This window comes from Oncorhynchus keta, chromosome 21, assembly GCF_023373465.1.
Source record: "Oncorhynchus keta strain PuntledgeMale-10-30-2019 chromosome 21, Oket_V2, whole genome shotgun sequence".
Lineage (NCBI taxonomy): Eukaryota > Metazoa > Chordata > Actinopteri > Salmoniformes > Salmonidae > Oncorhynchus > Oncorhynchus keta.
In genome coordinates, this window is record NC_068441.1 from 51,550,322 (window position 1) to 51,562,987 (window position 12,666).

At 44.3% G+C, this 12,666-nt stretch overlaps 1 protein-coding gene across 2 annotated transcripts in view; it reads right to left on the minus strand.

Moving 5' to 3' along the window:
- LOC118400637 (metabotropic glutamate receptor 7) overlaps positions 1-12,666 on the minus strand; it is a 512,169-nt gene that overhangs the window by 120,737 nt on the left and 378,766 nt on the right. For both annotated transcript variants that reach the window (XM_052474151.1, XM_052474153.1), the window contains exon 7: positions 1,316-1,455. In XM_052474151.1, coding sequence (XP_052330111.1) covers positions 1,316-1,455 — 140 coding nt within the window. The remainder of the gene's footprint in view (positions 1-1,315; positions 1,456-12,666) is intronic.

The following is a 12,666-nucleotide window of genomic DNA, read 5'->3' on the forward strand; positions in this document are numbered from 1 at the left end:
ACGGGCAGGTGGGTGGTGTGGTTAATGAAACTGGAGCTGAGGCAGGTGGGTGTTGTGGTTAATGAATTAGGATTAGGGGCAGGTGGGTGTTGTGGTTAATGAATTAGGATTAGGGGTAGGTGGGTGTTGTGGTTAATGAATTGGGATTAGGGGCATGTGGGTGTTGTGGTTAATGAATTAGGATTAGGGGCAGGTGGGTGTTGTGGTTAATTAATTAGGATTAGAGGAAGGTGGGGGATGTGGTTAATGAATTATGATTAGAGGCAGGTGGGTGTTGTGGTTAATGAATTAGGATTAGAGGCAGGTGGGTGATGTGGTTAATGAAGTAGGGTTAGAGGTAGGTGGGTGATGTGGTTAATGAATTAGGATTAGAGGCAGGTGGGTTTTGTGGTTAATGAATTAGGATTAGAGGCAGTTGGGTGATGTGGTTAATGCATTAGGATTAGAGGCAGGTGAGTGTTGGGGTTAATTAATTAGGATTAGAGGCAAGTGGGTGATGTGGTTAATGAATTAGGATTACGGTGACAATCATTACAGATGTATACCATCTATCCACTAACAGAGAGACCACACAGTCTGTAAGGTTCACATGTCGACATCCTCTTAGATAGCAGGAGTCTTTCAAATCTATGGGTTTGCTGTGGTTACGGTATACTCACATGAACACAAGCAGATAATGTATGTAACCGCAGATGAATGCATGAAAATGCTCGCACGCAAACGCACGCACGCACACATACACACACACACACACACTCGTAGCCTTGTATAAGACTTCTAAATCTAAATGTTATCCTTGAATCACAAGGATTACCTCATGGGATTATGGTTAGGCGTGGGGTTCATATCACCCCAATTACACATTACACATGCGCACGCACGCGCACACACACACACACACACACACACACACACAGACACACAGACACACACACACACACACAGACACACACAGACACACACACACACACACACACACACACACACACACACACACACACACACACACACACACACACACACACACACACAGACACACCACACACACACACCACACACACACACCACACACACAGACACACACACACACACACACACACACACACACACACACACACACACACACACACACACACACACACACAACACACAACACACACACACACACACACACACACACACACACACACACACACACACACACACACACACACACACACACACACACACACACACACACACACACACACACACACACACACACACACACACAACACACACACACACCATAAATTACAACACATAGAGTACTCACGTTGAGTTGTAGCGTTTCCATCCACTGTCCAACGTTCTTGTATCCCGGGGAGCTGTTGTTGTCCATCTGGTACTGGAACAGGTCGTAACGTCCCGGTGCATCTCCGTTCTTGTTGAATGTCACAGACGTCCCTGCACTTCCTGTATCGGGAATGACATCACAAACAGGGTGTTGATCGTAATAAGCCGAAGTGTCAAAAGCTGAAGGAAAAATAGAGAGTTATTGGCAAGAGGAAAGGCTCAATGTGTGTCACAATGTGATGCACGTGTGTTTGTCTCTTGTATTTCTACAACAAGTCCAACCTGTGGTGAAGGCTTTTCTGTCTGTCTGTCTGTCTGTCTGTCTGTCTGTCTGTCTGTCTGTCTGTCTGTCTGTCTGTCTGTCTGTCTGTCTGTCTGTCTGTCTGTCTGTCTGTCTGTCTGGTTGCACCAGGAGGTTTAGTTCTTCTGTTCTTTTTATTGCTAGAATCTCTAAAACCCTAAAACCCGAGCGTTGCTTGTTGCTCTTAATCTCGTCTATCCCCATGCAGCAGAGAACTCCTTCAGTGTACAATCAGTGTTGAACCTCAGGACAGGAGTATGAACTACCTGGTAAAGCCTATGCAGATCTCTGCCTCAGGACAGGGTTATGAACTACCTGGTAAAGCCTGTGCAGGTCTCTGCCTCAGGACAGGGTTATGAACTACCTGGTAAAGCCTGTGCAGGTCTCTGCCTCAGGACAGGAGTATGAACTACCTGGTAAAGTCTGTGCAGATCTCTGCCTCAGGACAGGAGTATGAACTACCTGGTAAAGCCTATGCAGATCTCTGCCTCAGGACAGGAGTATGAACTACCTGGTAAAGTCTGTGCAGATCTCTGCCTCAGGACAGGAGTATGAACTACCTGGTAAAGTCTGTGCAGATCTCTGCCTCAGGACAGGAGTATGAACTACCTGGTAAAGTCTGTGCAGATCTCTGCCTCAGGACAGGAGTATGAACTACCTGGTAAAGTCTGTGCAGATCTCTGCCTCAGGACAGGAGTATGAACTACCTGGTAAAGTCTGTGCAGATCTCTGCCTCAGGACAGGAGTATGAACTACCTGGTAAAGTCTGTGCAGATCTCTGCCTCAGGACAGGAGTATGAACTACCTGGTAAAGTCTGTGCAGATCTCTGCCTCAGGACAGGAGTATGAACTACCTGGTAAAGTCTGTGCAGATCTCTGCCTCAGGACAGGAGTATGAACTACCTGGTAAAGTCTGTGCAGATCTCTGCCTCAGGACAGGAGTATGAACTACCTGGTAAAGTCTGTGCAGATCTCTGCCTCAGGACAGGAGTATGAACTACCTGGTAAAGTCTGTGCAGATCTCTGCCTCAAGACAGGAGTATGAACTACCTGGTAAAGTCTGTGCAGATCTCTGCCTCAGGACAGGAGTATGAACTACCTGGTAAAGTCTGTGCAGATCTCTGCCTCAGGACAGGAGTATGAACTACCTGGTAAAGTCTGTGCAGATCTCTGCCTCAAGACAGGAGTATGAACTACCTGGTAAAGTCTGTGCAGATCTCTGCCTCAGGACAGGAGTATGAACTACCTGGTAAAGTCTGTGCAGATCTCTGCCTCAGGACAGGAGTATGAACTACCTGGTAAAGTCTGTGCAGACCTCTGCCTCAGGACAGGAGTATGAACTACCTGGTAAAGTCTGTGCAGATCTCTGCCTCAGGACAGGAGTATGAACTACCTGGTAAAGTCTGTGCAGATCTCTGCCTCAGGACAGGAGTGTGAACTACCTGGTAAAGTCTGTGCAGATTTCTGCCTCAGGACAGGGTTATGAACTGATCTGGCAGGTTTGAGTCTTCCAGGTTTGTGCCGCTTCTGTTTCCTGTTGTAGCGTTATTACTACATAGCCTCTGGCAGCTAGGATCACAGGGCTGCAGTAAACACACCAACAGTCTGTCCTAAACAGGGCTGCAGTAAACACACCAACAGTCTGGCCTAAACAGGGCTGCAGTAAACACACCAACAGTCTGTCCTAAACAGGGCTGCAGTAAACACACCAACAGTCTGGCCTATACAGGGCTGCAGTAAACACACCAACAGTCTGGCCTATACAGGGCTGCAGTAAACACACCAACAGTCTGGCCTATACAGGGCTGCAGTAAACACACCAACAGTCTGGCCTATACAGGGCTGCAGTAAACACACCAACAGTCTGTCCTAAACAGGGCTGCAGTAAACACACCAACAGTCTGGCCTATACAGGGCTGCAGTAAACACACCAACAGTCTGCCTATACAGGGCTGCAGTAAACACATCATCTCTTCATATTACAGTAGTCTACATACCACCACATCTTCATATTACAGTAATCTACATTCCACCACCACATCTTCATATTACAGTAGTCTACATACCACCACATCTTCATATTACAGTAATCTACACACCACCACCACATCTTCATATTACAGTAATCTACACACCACCACCACATCTTCATATTACAGTAATCTACACACCACCACCACATCTTCATATTACAGTAATCTACATACCACATCTTCATATTACAGTAATCTACACACCACCACCACATCTTCATATTACAGTAATCTACATACCACCACATCTTCATATTACAGTAATCTACACACCACCACATCTTCATATTACAGTAATCTACACACCACCACATCTTCATATTACAGTAATATACACACCACCACATCTTCATATTACAGTAGTCTACATACCACCACATCTTCATATTACAGTAGTCTACATACCACCACATCTTCATATTACAGTAGTCTACACACCACCACATCTTCATATTACAGTAGTCTACATACCACCACATCTTCATATTACAGTAGTCTACACACCACTACATCTTCATATTACAGTAATCTACATACCACCACATCTTCATATTACAGTAATCTACACACCACCACCACATCTTCATATTACAGTTAGTCTACATACCACCACCCTTAGTTTTCTGAAATTGGACACATGTGTCCATGACTTCCACCAAGGTAATATGATATCTGAGTGAGAGTGACAAACAAAATCAATGGAGGCTCCCTGTAGGTCAGGGCCTCTGGGCACGTTCCCTGTGTGCTTGGTCAGTAATTCGACCAAGATTACAACAAGTATAGATAGCTGCTTAGACTAACATACAAATCTAAAATGTTTTTGCTGAGAAGAGGAAAACTGCTGATACGCAACCACATTTCAATGACTTTTTTTTGTGTGCATTATACTATTCTAAATGGAGACCCAGGCTGTACCTCTGTATCGCAAACACACACAAAACCACCCTCTTGAGAACATCTTAGCCAGCTGTGTGTCATGCCCTGACCATAGAGAGCCCGTGGATTCTCTATAGTGGTTTTGGTCAGGGTGTGACTAGGGGGGGGTGTATATAATGTGCATTTCTATGTTGGTGGATTTGTATGGTTCCCAATTAGAGGCAGCTGGCAATCGTTGCCTCTAATTTGGGATCATATTTAGGAAGCCCTATCTCCCACCTGCTTGGTGGGATACAGTTTGTGTTAGTGTGTTTGGGCACTACGTCGTTGCGGTCTTTGTAAGTTTTGTGGTTTTGTTTCTAGTTTCACTTTGGATTTTTAAAAAAGATGTGGAACACAATGCAAGCTGCTCCTTTGGTCTGCTCGTCTTGACGTTCGTGCCACTGAAAAGTTAGAAATTCAGCTGTGCAGGTGGAGACAATTCAAGCTGAAGAATAAGGTTACCAATCCCAACCCTTTAGAGCTGAACAAAGTTGACTGGTGCACATACGTAAGTGCAACTATAGTCTATTGCACAGAATATATATATACTCATCTCAAGAAACATCTCTACAAATTGGAGGCACACATAACTGCCAAAATACTGGAAACATACACATAACTGCCAGAATACTGGAAACGTACACATAACTGCCAAAATACTGGAAACGTACACATAACTGCCAGAATACTGGAAACGTACACATAACTGCCAAAATACTGGAAACGTACACATAACTGCCAGAATACTGGAAACGTACACATAACTGCCAAAATACTGGAAACATACACATAACTGCCAAAATACTGGAAACGTACACATAACTGCCAAAATACTGGAAACATACACATAACTGCCAGAATACTGGAAACATACACATAACTGCCAGAATACTGGAAACGTACACATAACTGCCAAAATACTGGAAACGTACACATAACTGCCAAAATACTGGAAACGTACACATAACTGCCAGAATACTGGAAACGTACACATAACTGCCAAAATACTGGAAACGTACACATAACTGCCAGAATACTGGAAAAGTACACATAACTGCCAGAATACTGGAAACGTACACATAACTGCCAAAATACTGGAAACGTACACATAACTGCCAGAATACTGGAAACGTACACATAACTGCCAAAATACTGGAAACGTACACATAACTGCCAGAATACTGGAAACGTACACATAACTGCCAGAATACTGGAAACGTACACATAACTGCCAAAATACTGGAAACGTACACATAACTGCCAGAATACTGGAAACGTACACATAACTGCCAGAATACTGGAAACGTACACATAACTGCCAAAATACTGGAAACGTACACATAACTGCCAGAATACTGGAAACGTACACATAACTGCCAAAATACTGGAAACGTACACATAACTGCCAGAATACTGGAAACGTACACATAACTGCCAAAATACTGGAAACGTACACATAACTGCCAAAATACTGGAAACGTACACATAACTGCCAGAATACTGGAAACGTACACATAACTGCCAAAATACTGGAAACGTACACATAACTGCCAAAATACTGGAAACGTACACATAACTGCCAAAATACTGGAAACGTACACATAACTGCCAAAATACTGGAAACGTACACATAACTGCCAAAATACTGGAAACGTACACATAACTGCCAGAATACTGGAAACGTACACATAACTGCCAAAATACTGGAAACGTACACATAACTGCCAGAATACTGGAAACGTACACATAACTGCCAGAATACTGGAAACGTACACATAACTGCCAGAATACTGGAAACGTACACATAACTGCCAAAATACTGGAAACGTACACATAACTGCCAAAATACTGGAAACGTACACATAACTGCCAGAATACTGGAAACGTACACATAACTGCCAGAATACTGGAAACGTACACATAACTGCCAGAATACTGGAAACGTACACATAACTGCCAGAATACTGGAAACGTACACATAACTGCCAGAATACTGGAAACGTACACATAACTGCCAGAATACTGGAAACGTACACATAACTGCCAAAATACTGGAAACCCCAACATAAAGTGTCTTAAAAGGGTGTTGGGTCACCACAAGGGAGAGGGAGATAACTAGTCAGTTGTACAACTAAATGCCTTCAACCCCTCTGAATCAGAGAGGTGTCGGGGGGGGCGCTGCCAAAGTCGACATCGACATCCTCAGCACCCGAGAAACAGTGGGCCAACTGCCTTGCTCTGAACGACAGATTTTTACCTTGTCAGCTCAGGGATCTGTTTGCTGGCCCAGCGTTCTAACCACTAGGGCCACAAGCCAGAATGACTTTAATGTGAATTGGCTTATTTTCTACTATTAGATGGATGCAGCACCATTCTTCCACAAGAAATTCCATCATTTGGTGTTTTGTTGATGGTGGTGGAAAAAACTGTCTCCGGCAAATGCTTCATTCTAGCACCTCTCAGATCTGACTTTGTTTGTTCAGGCACCTATTTGTCCCAGATTCGGTACCTCTCGCGGCATGATTTCTTAATTGTTTCACTGTTCGCACTTCAGACGTTCTAATAAAAGCGATTGGTGTTGAATCAAGTTGCCACCTCGTTCTTTCTCCAACCCCCCAGAAAGAGAATATGTAAAAGCATCGTGATCCTTCTGTTTAATCATCCTATCCTGACACACTGATTCCAGACCTGCTCTCTTATTTGTACATGTTTCTATTGTGTTATTGACTGTAAGCTGGTTTATTCCGTGTGTAACTCTTGTTTGTGTCGCACTGCTTTGCTTTATCCTGGCCAGGTCACAGCTGTAAATGAGAACTTGTTCTCAACTAGCCTACCTGGTTAAATAAAGGTGTTCTCAACTAGCCTACCTGGTTAAATAAAGGTGTTCTCAACTAGCCTACCTGGTTAAATAAAGGTGTTCTCAACTAGCCTACCTGGTTAAATAAAGGTGTTCTCAACTAGCCTACCTGGTTAAATAAAGGTGTTCTCAACTAGCCTACCTGGTTAAATAAAGGTGTTCTCAACTAGACTACCTGGTTAAATAAAGGTGAAAAAAACTAAAAGGTTATGGAATGGTGGTCAGCTAGTGAAGAGGTCCTTACATAATAAAGTTAAGTAGCCTAGGCTAGATATCTCCCTACTGAATTAGAATCATGGGAAAGCGAAAAAAAATAATGGATAAGAAAAAGCTAATTAAGTTTGATGACATTTTTCAAGTCCCAAAATCCAGAAAAAGACGGTGAATCGAAAACAGAAAAAGCCAGAGAACTTTCAGCGATGGAGGAGAGGAGAGGAGTGGGGGGCAAACTGTTCCTGATGTCAATGCCTTAGCTAGCAGTGCTGCTAATCCAGGAGAAGAGGAGGAGAAGAGGAGGAGAAGAGGAGAGGGTGGCAAACTGTTCCTGATGTCGATGCCTTAGCAGCGCTGCTAATCCAGGAGAAGAGGAGAGGAGAGGGGGGCAAACTGTTCCTGATGTCAATGCCTTAGCTAGCAGTGCTGCTAATCCAGGAGAAGAGGAGGAGAAGAGGAGGAGAAGAGGAGAGGGTGGCAAACTGTTCCTGATGTCGATGCCTTAGCTAGCAGTGCTGCTAATCCAGGAGAAGAGGAGAGGAGTGGGGGGCAAACTGTTCCTGATGTCGATGCCTTAGCTAGCAGCGCTGCTAATCCAGGAGAAGAGGAGGAGAAGAGGAGAGGAGAGGGTGGCAAACTGTTCCTGATGCTGCTAAGTGCTGCTAATCCAGGAGAAGAGGAGAGGAGTGGGGGGCAAACTGTTCCTGATGTCGATGCCTTAGCTAGCAGCGCTGCTAATCCAGGAGAAGAGGAGGAGAAGAGGAGAGGAGAGGGTGGCAAACTGTTCCTGATGTCGATGCCCTAGTTAGCAGTGCTGCTAATCCAGGAGAAGAGGAGAGGAGAGGGGGCAAACTGTTCCTGATGTCCATGCCTTAGCTAGCAGTGCTGCTAATCCAGGAGAAGAGGAGGCGAAGAGGAGAGGAGAGGAGAGGGGGGGCAAACTGTTCCTGATGTCGATGCCTTAGCTAGCAGCGCTGCTAATCCAGGAGAAGAGGAGGAGAAGAGGAGAGGAGAGGGTGGCAAACTGTTCCTGATGTCGATGCCTTAGCTAGCAGTGCTGCTAATCCAGGAGAAGAGGAGAGGAGTGGGGGAAAACTGTTCCTGATCTCGATGCCTTAGCTAGCAGTGCTGCTAATCCAGGAGAAGAGGAGGAGAAGAGGAGAGGAGAGGGGGGCAAACTGTTCCTGATGTCGAAGCCTTAGCTAGCAGTGCTGCTAATCCAGGAGAAGAGGAGGAGAAGAGGAGAGGAGATGGGGGCAAACTGTTCCTGATGTCGATGCCTTAGCTAGCAGTGCTGCTAATCCAGGAGAAGAGGAGGAGAAGAGGAGAGGAGTGGGGGGCAAACTGTTCCTGATCTCGATGCCTTAGCTAGCAGTGCTGCTAATCCAGGAGAAGAAGAGAGTAGTGGGGGGCAAACTGTTCCTGACACGATGCCTTAGCTAGCAGCGCTGCTAATCCCTCCACTAGTTAGTAGGCGAGTCAGACTCAGTGGGAGAAGAAGGCGGGGAGCTTGGGGGGAGGGGGGCAGTGCATCCACTGACAAAGTGCTCGGAGCAGGTGCAATTTGCAGTTCAAGAACAAGCAAATGTATAACCCCTGGCTTGTCATGCATCATTAAACGTTGGGCTGTAGAACATGCCAAAAGGTAGGGAGCTTCGGTCTAGAAATGACTGGAGGGATTAAACTGGCAACTGAGTGGGTGCGATGTACAGTAAATGAACGTCATGTGCCTCGGATGTAAAAAATAATATATATAACAACAACAAAGAGCACTCAAAAAAAATGTTTTTGAACATGCTGAAACAAGGCACATTTGGCAGCAAGCCTTGTAGACAAGGCTAAAGAGGACACCCAGGTTACAGTTAACACTCAAAGAAATAGACACTACAGCCAGAGTCTTCAGAATAGCATTATAAAGAGGCTAAACGCTCATAGCTTTGAGCAAGAAATTGACTCTCAGGAGTTAAATGGACCTGACATGCGGAGAGGCATTGTGGGAGGTTTTGAAAACTAAGGTAGGACATTTTTTTATTTTTTTTTTACAAACGTGTTCGGGTACTGTGAAAGTAAAGGATGGTTAAGGTAAGATTCTAAGACAGTACAAAAGACTGCAACTGCCGAGTCCCACTGTACCTGCTGTGCAGTGTGGGTGGATGGAAGCCTGTTACTCCTTGCTACCGAGTCGCTTCATGCTTCATTATCTCCTCTCTCACACAATGACTGATGCCTCTGTCTCTTCACTGGGGTGATGGAGATAGAGAAGAGAATAACTGATGGTGTCTCTTCACTGGGGTGATGGAGATAGAGAAGAGAATAACTGATGGTGTCTCTTCATTGGGGTGATGGAGAAGAGACAAAGGACAGAGAGGTCATGCATGAGCAATAGATACAGTGCCTTGCAAAAGTATTCATTCCCTTTGGCATTTTTCCTATTTTGAGGCATTACAACCTGTAAATTAAATAGATTTTTATTTGGATTGCAAGTAATGGACATACACAAAATAGTCCAAATTGGTGAAGTAAAACAATTTTAAAAAATGGAAAAGTGGTACGTGCATATGTATTCAACACCTTTGCTAGGAAGCCCCTAAATAAGATCTGGTGCAACCAATTACCTTCAGAAGTCAAATAATTTGTTAAATAAAGTCCACCTGTGTGCAATCTAAGTGTCAAGGAGCTCTCCAAACAGGACAGTGACCAAGTGGTGGAGAAGTACAGATCAGTGTTGGGTTATGAAAAAAATATCAGAAACTTTGAACATCCTACAGAGCACCATTAAATCCAATATTATAAAATGGAAAGAATATGGCACCACAACAAACCTGCCAAGAGAGGGCCGCCCACCAAAACTCACGGACCAGGCAAGGAGGGCATTAATCAGAGAGGCAACAAAGAGACCAAAGATAACCCTGAAGGAGCTGTGAAGCTCCACAGTGGAGATTGGAGTATCTGTCCATAGGACCACTTTAAGACATACACTCCACAGAGTTGAGTTTTACGGAAGAGTGGCCATAAAAAAAGCCATTGTTTAAAGAAAAAAATAAGCAAACACGTTTGGTGTTCACCAAAATACATGTGGGAGACTCACCAAACGTATGGAAGAAGGTACTCTGGTCAGATGAGACTGAAATCGAGCTTTTTGGCCATCAAGGAAAATGTAAACCCAACACCCCTCATCACCCCGTGAACACCATCTCCACAGTGAAGAATAGTTGTGGCAGAATCAAGCGGTGGGAAGGTTTTTCAACGGCAGGAACTGGGAAACTGGTCAGAATTTAAGTAATGATGGATGGTGCTAAATACAGGGACATTCTTGAGGGAAACCTTCCAGCAGGACAATGGCCCTGAGAATACAGCTAAAGCATGACTTGAGTGGTTTAAGTGGAAACATTTAAATGTCATGGAATGGCCTAGTCAATGTCCAAACCTCAATCCTATTGAGAATCTGTGGAATGACTTAAAGATTGCTGTACACCAGTTTTCCCTTGAAGAATGGGCAAACATTCCAGTAGCTAGATGTGCTAAGCTTATAGAGACATACCACAAGAGACGTGCAGCTGTAATTGCTGCAAAAGGTGTCTCTACAAAGTATTGACTTTGGGGGTGTGAATTAGTTATGCATGCTCAAGTTCAGTTTTTTTGTGTTATTTTTTGTTTGTTTCGCAATAAAAAATATGTTTTTATCTTCAAGGTGTTGTGTAAATCAAATGATACAAACCCCCCAAAGATATATTTTAATATTTTAATTTGTAAGGCAACAAAATTGGAAAAATGCCAAGGGGGGTGAATAATTTTGCAAGCCACTGTAAACTTTGATTTTTTTGTCAGGGACAGGATTCTACCCTCCACAGCATAAACTTCGCTATAGATCAAAACTCAAAGCCGACAACCTGATTTTGGATGGAATTACGGAATTACCTGGAAGGCCCAAGCTATACAGCAAATGCTCTGGCAAACAAACTGAAAACACCATCCAACCTGGAACTGAGTGAGTAATGTTTAGTCTGAAGCTATATTTTATATTCAAAAGCCGAGAAGAAAAATACATTACAATGATATACTTTATGAGGACTGAAAGCTGAGTTGGACTACCAAGCCTGCTAGGACAAGGAGATGGACTACCAAGCCTGCTAGGACAAGGAGATGGACTACCAAGCCTGCTAGGACAAGGAGATGGACTACCAAGCCTGCTAGGACAAGGAGATGGACTACCAAGCCTGCTAGGACAAGGAGATGGACTACCAAGCCTGCTTGGACAAGGAGATGGACTACCAAGCCTGCTAGGACAAGGAGATGGACTACCAAGCCTGCTTGGGCAAGGAGTTGGACTACCAAGCCTGCTAGGACAAGGAGTTGGACTACCAAGCCTGCTAGGACAAGGAGATGGACTACCAAGCCTGCTAGGACAAGGAGATGGACTACCAAGCCTGCTTGGACAAGGAGTTGAACTACCAAGCCTGCTAGGACAAGGAGTTGGACTACCAAGCCTGCTAGGACAAGGAGATGGACTACCAAGCCTGCTAGGACAAAGAGATACAGCTTCAATTAGCACTGACGTGTCAAGTGAGAGGAGTCAGAGCCCTTTAGCCCAATGGCATGAGAATCAAACAGGCTACCCCAAACAAATGCAGAAGTCTTTGAAGCTGTTGTTCAGAGGTAATTCAAATAGAGTACCCTCTGTATGTAAAAAATGATAAGGCAAGAAAATAGTACAGAATGAAGCTCCTTATGGAAAATCAAGAGACATGTTTTGCTGACTGTTATTAAAAATGGGAACATAAGCAACGTAATCTTCCACACAGACCATCCCCTGGCATGGCACAGTGCTATATTAATACACTACCACTCTGTTAAGAGGGGGGGTGTTAACGAGGAGTGGAAACTCAGGATATTAGACAACGAGGAATCTGAGTCAGCTAATATAAATCTCTATAAGTCTGGAACAGTATTGGTACAGGGCAACCCCAAACAGTTTCAGCTGGACTTTCACCTAATCAAAGAATTAGCTC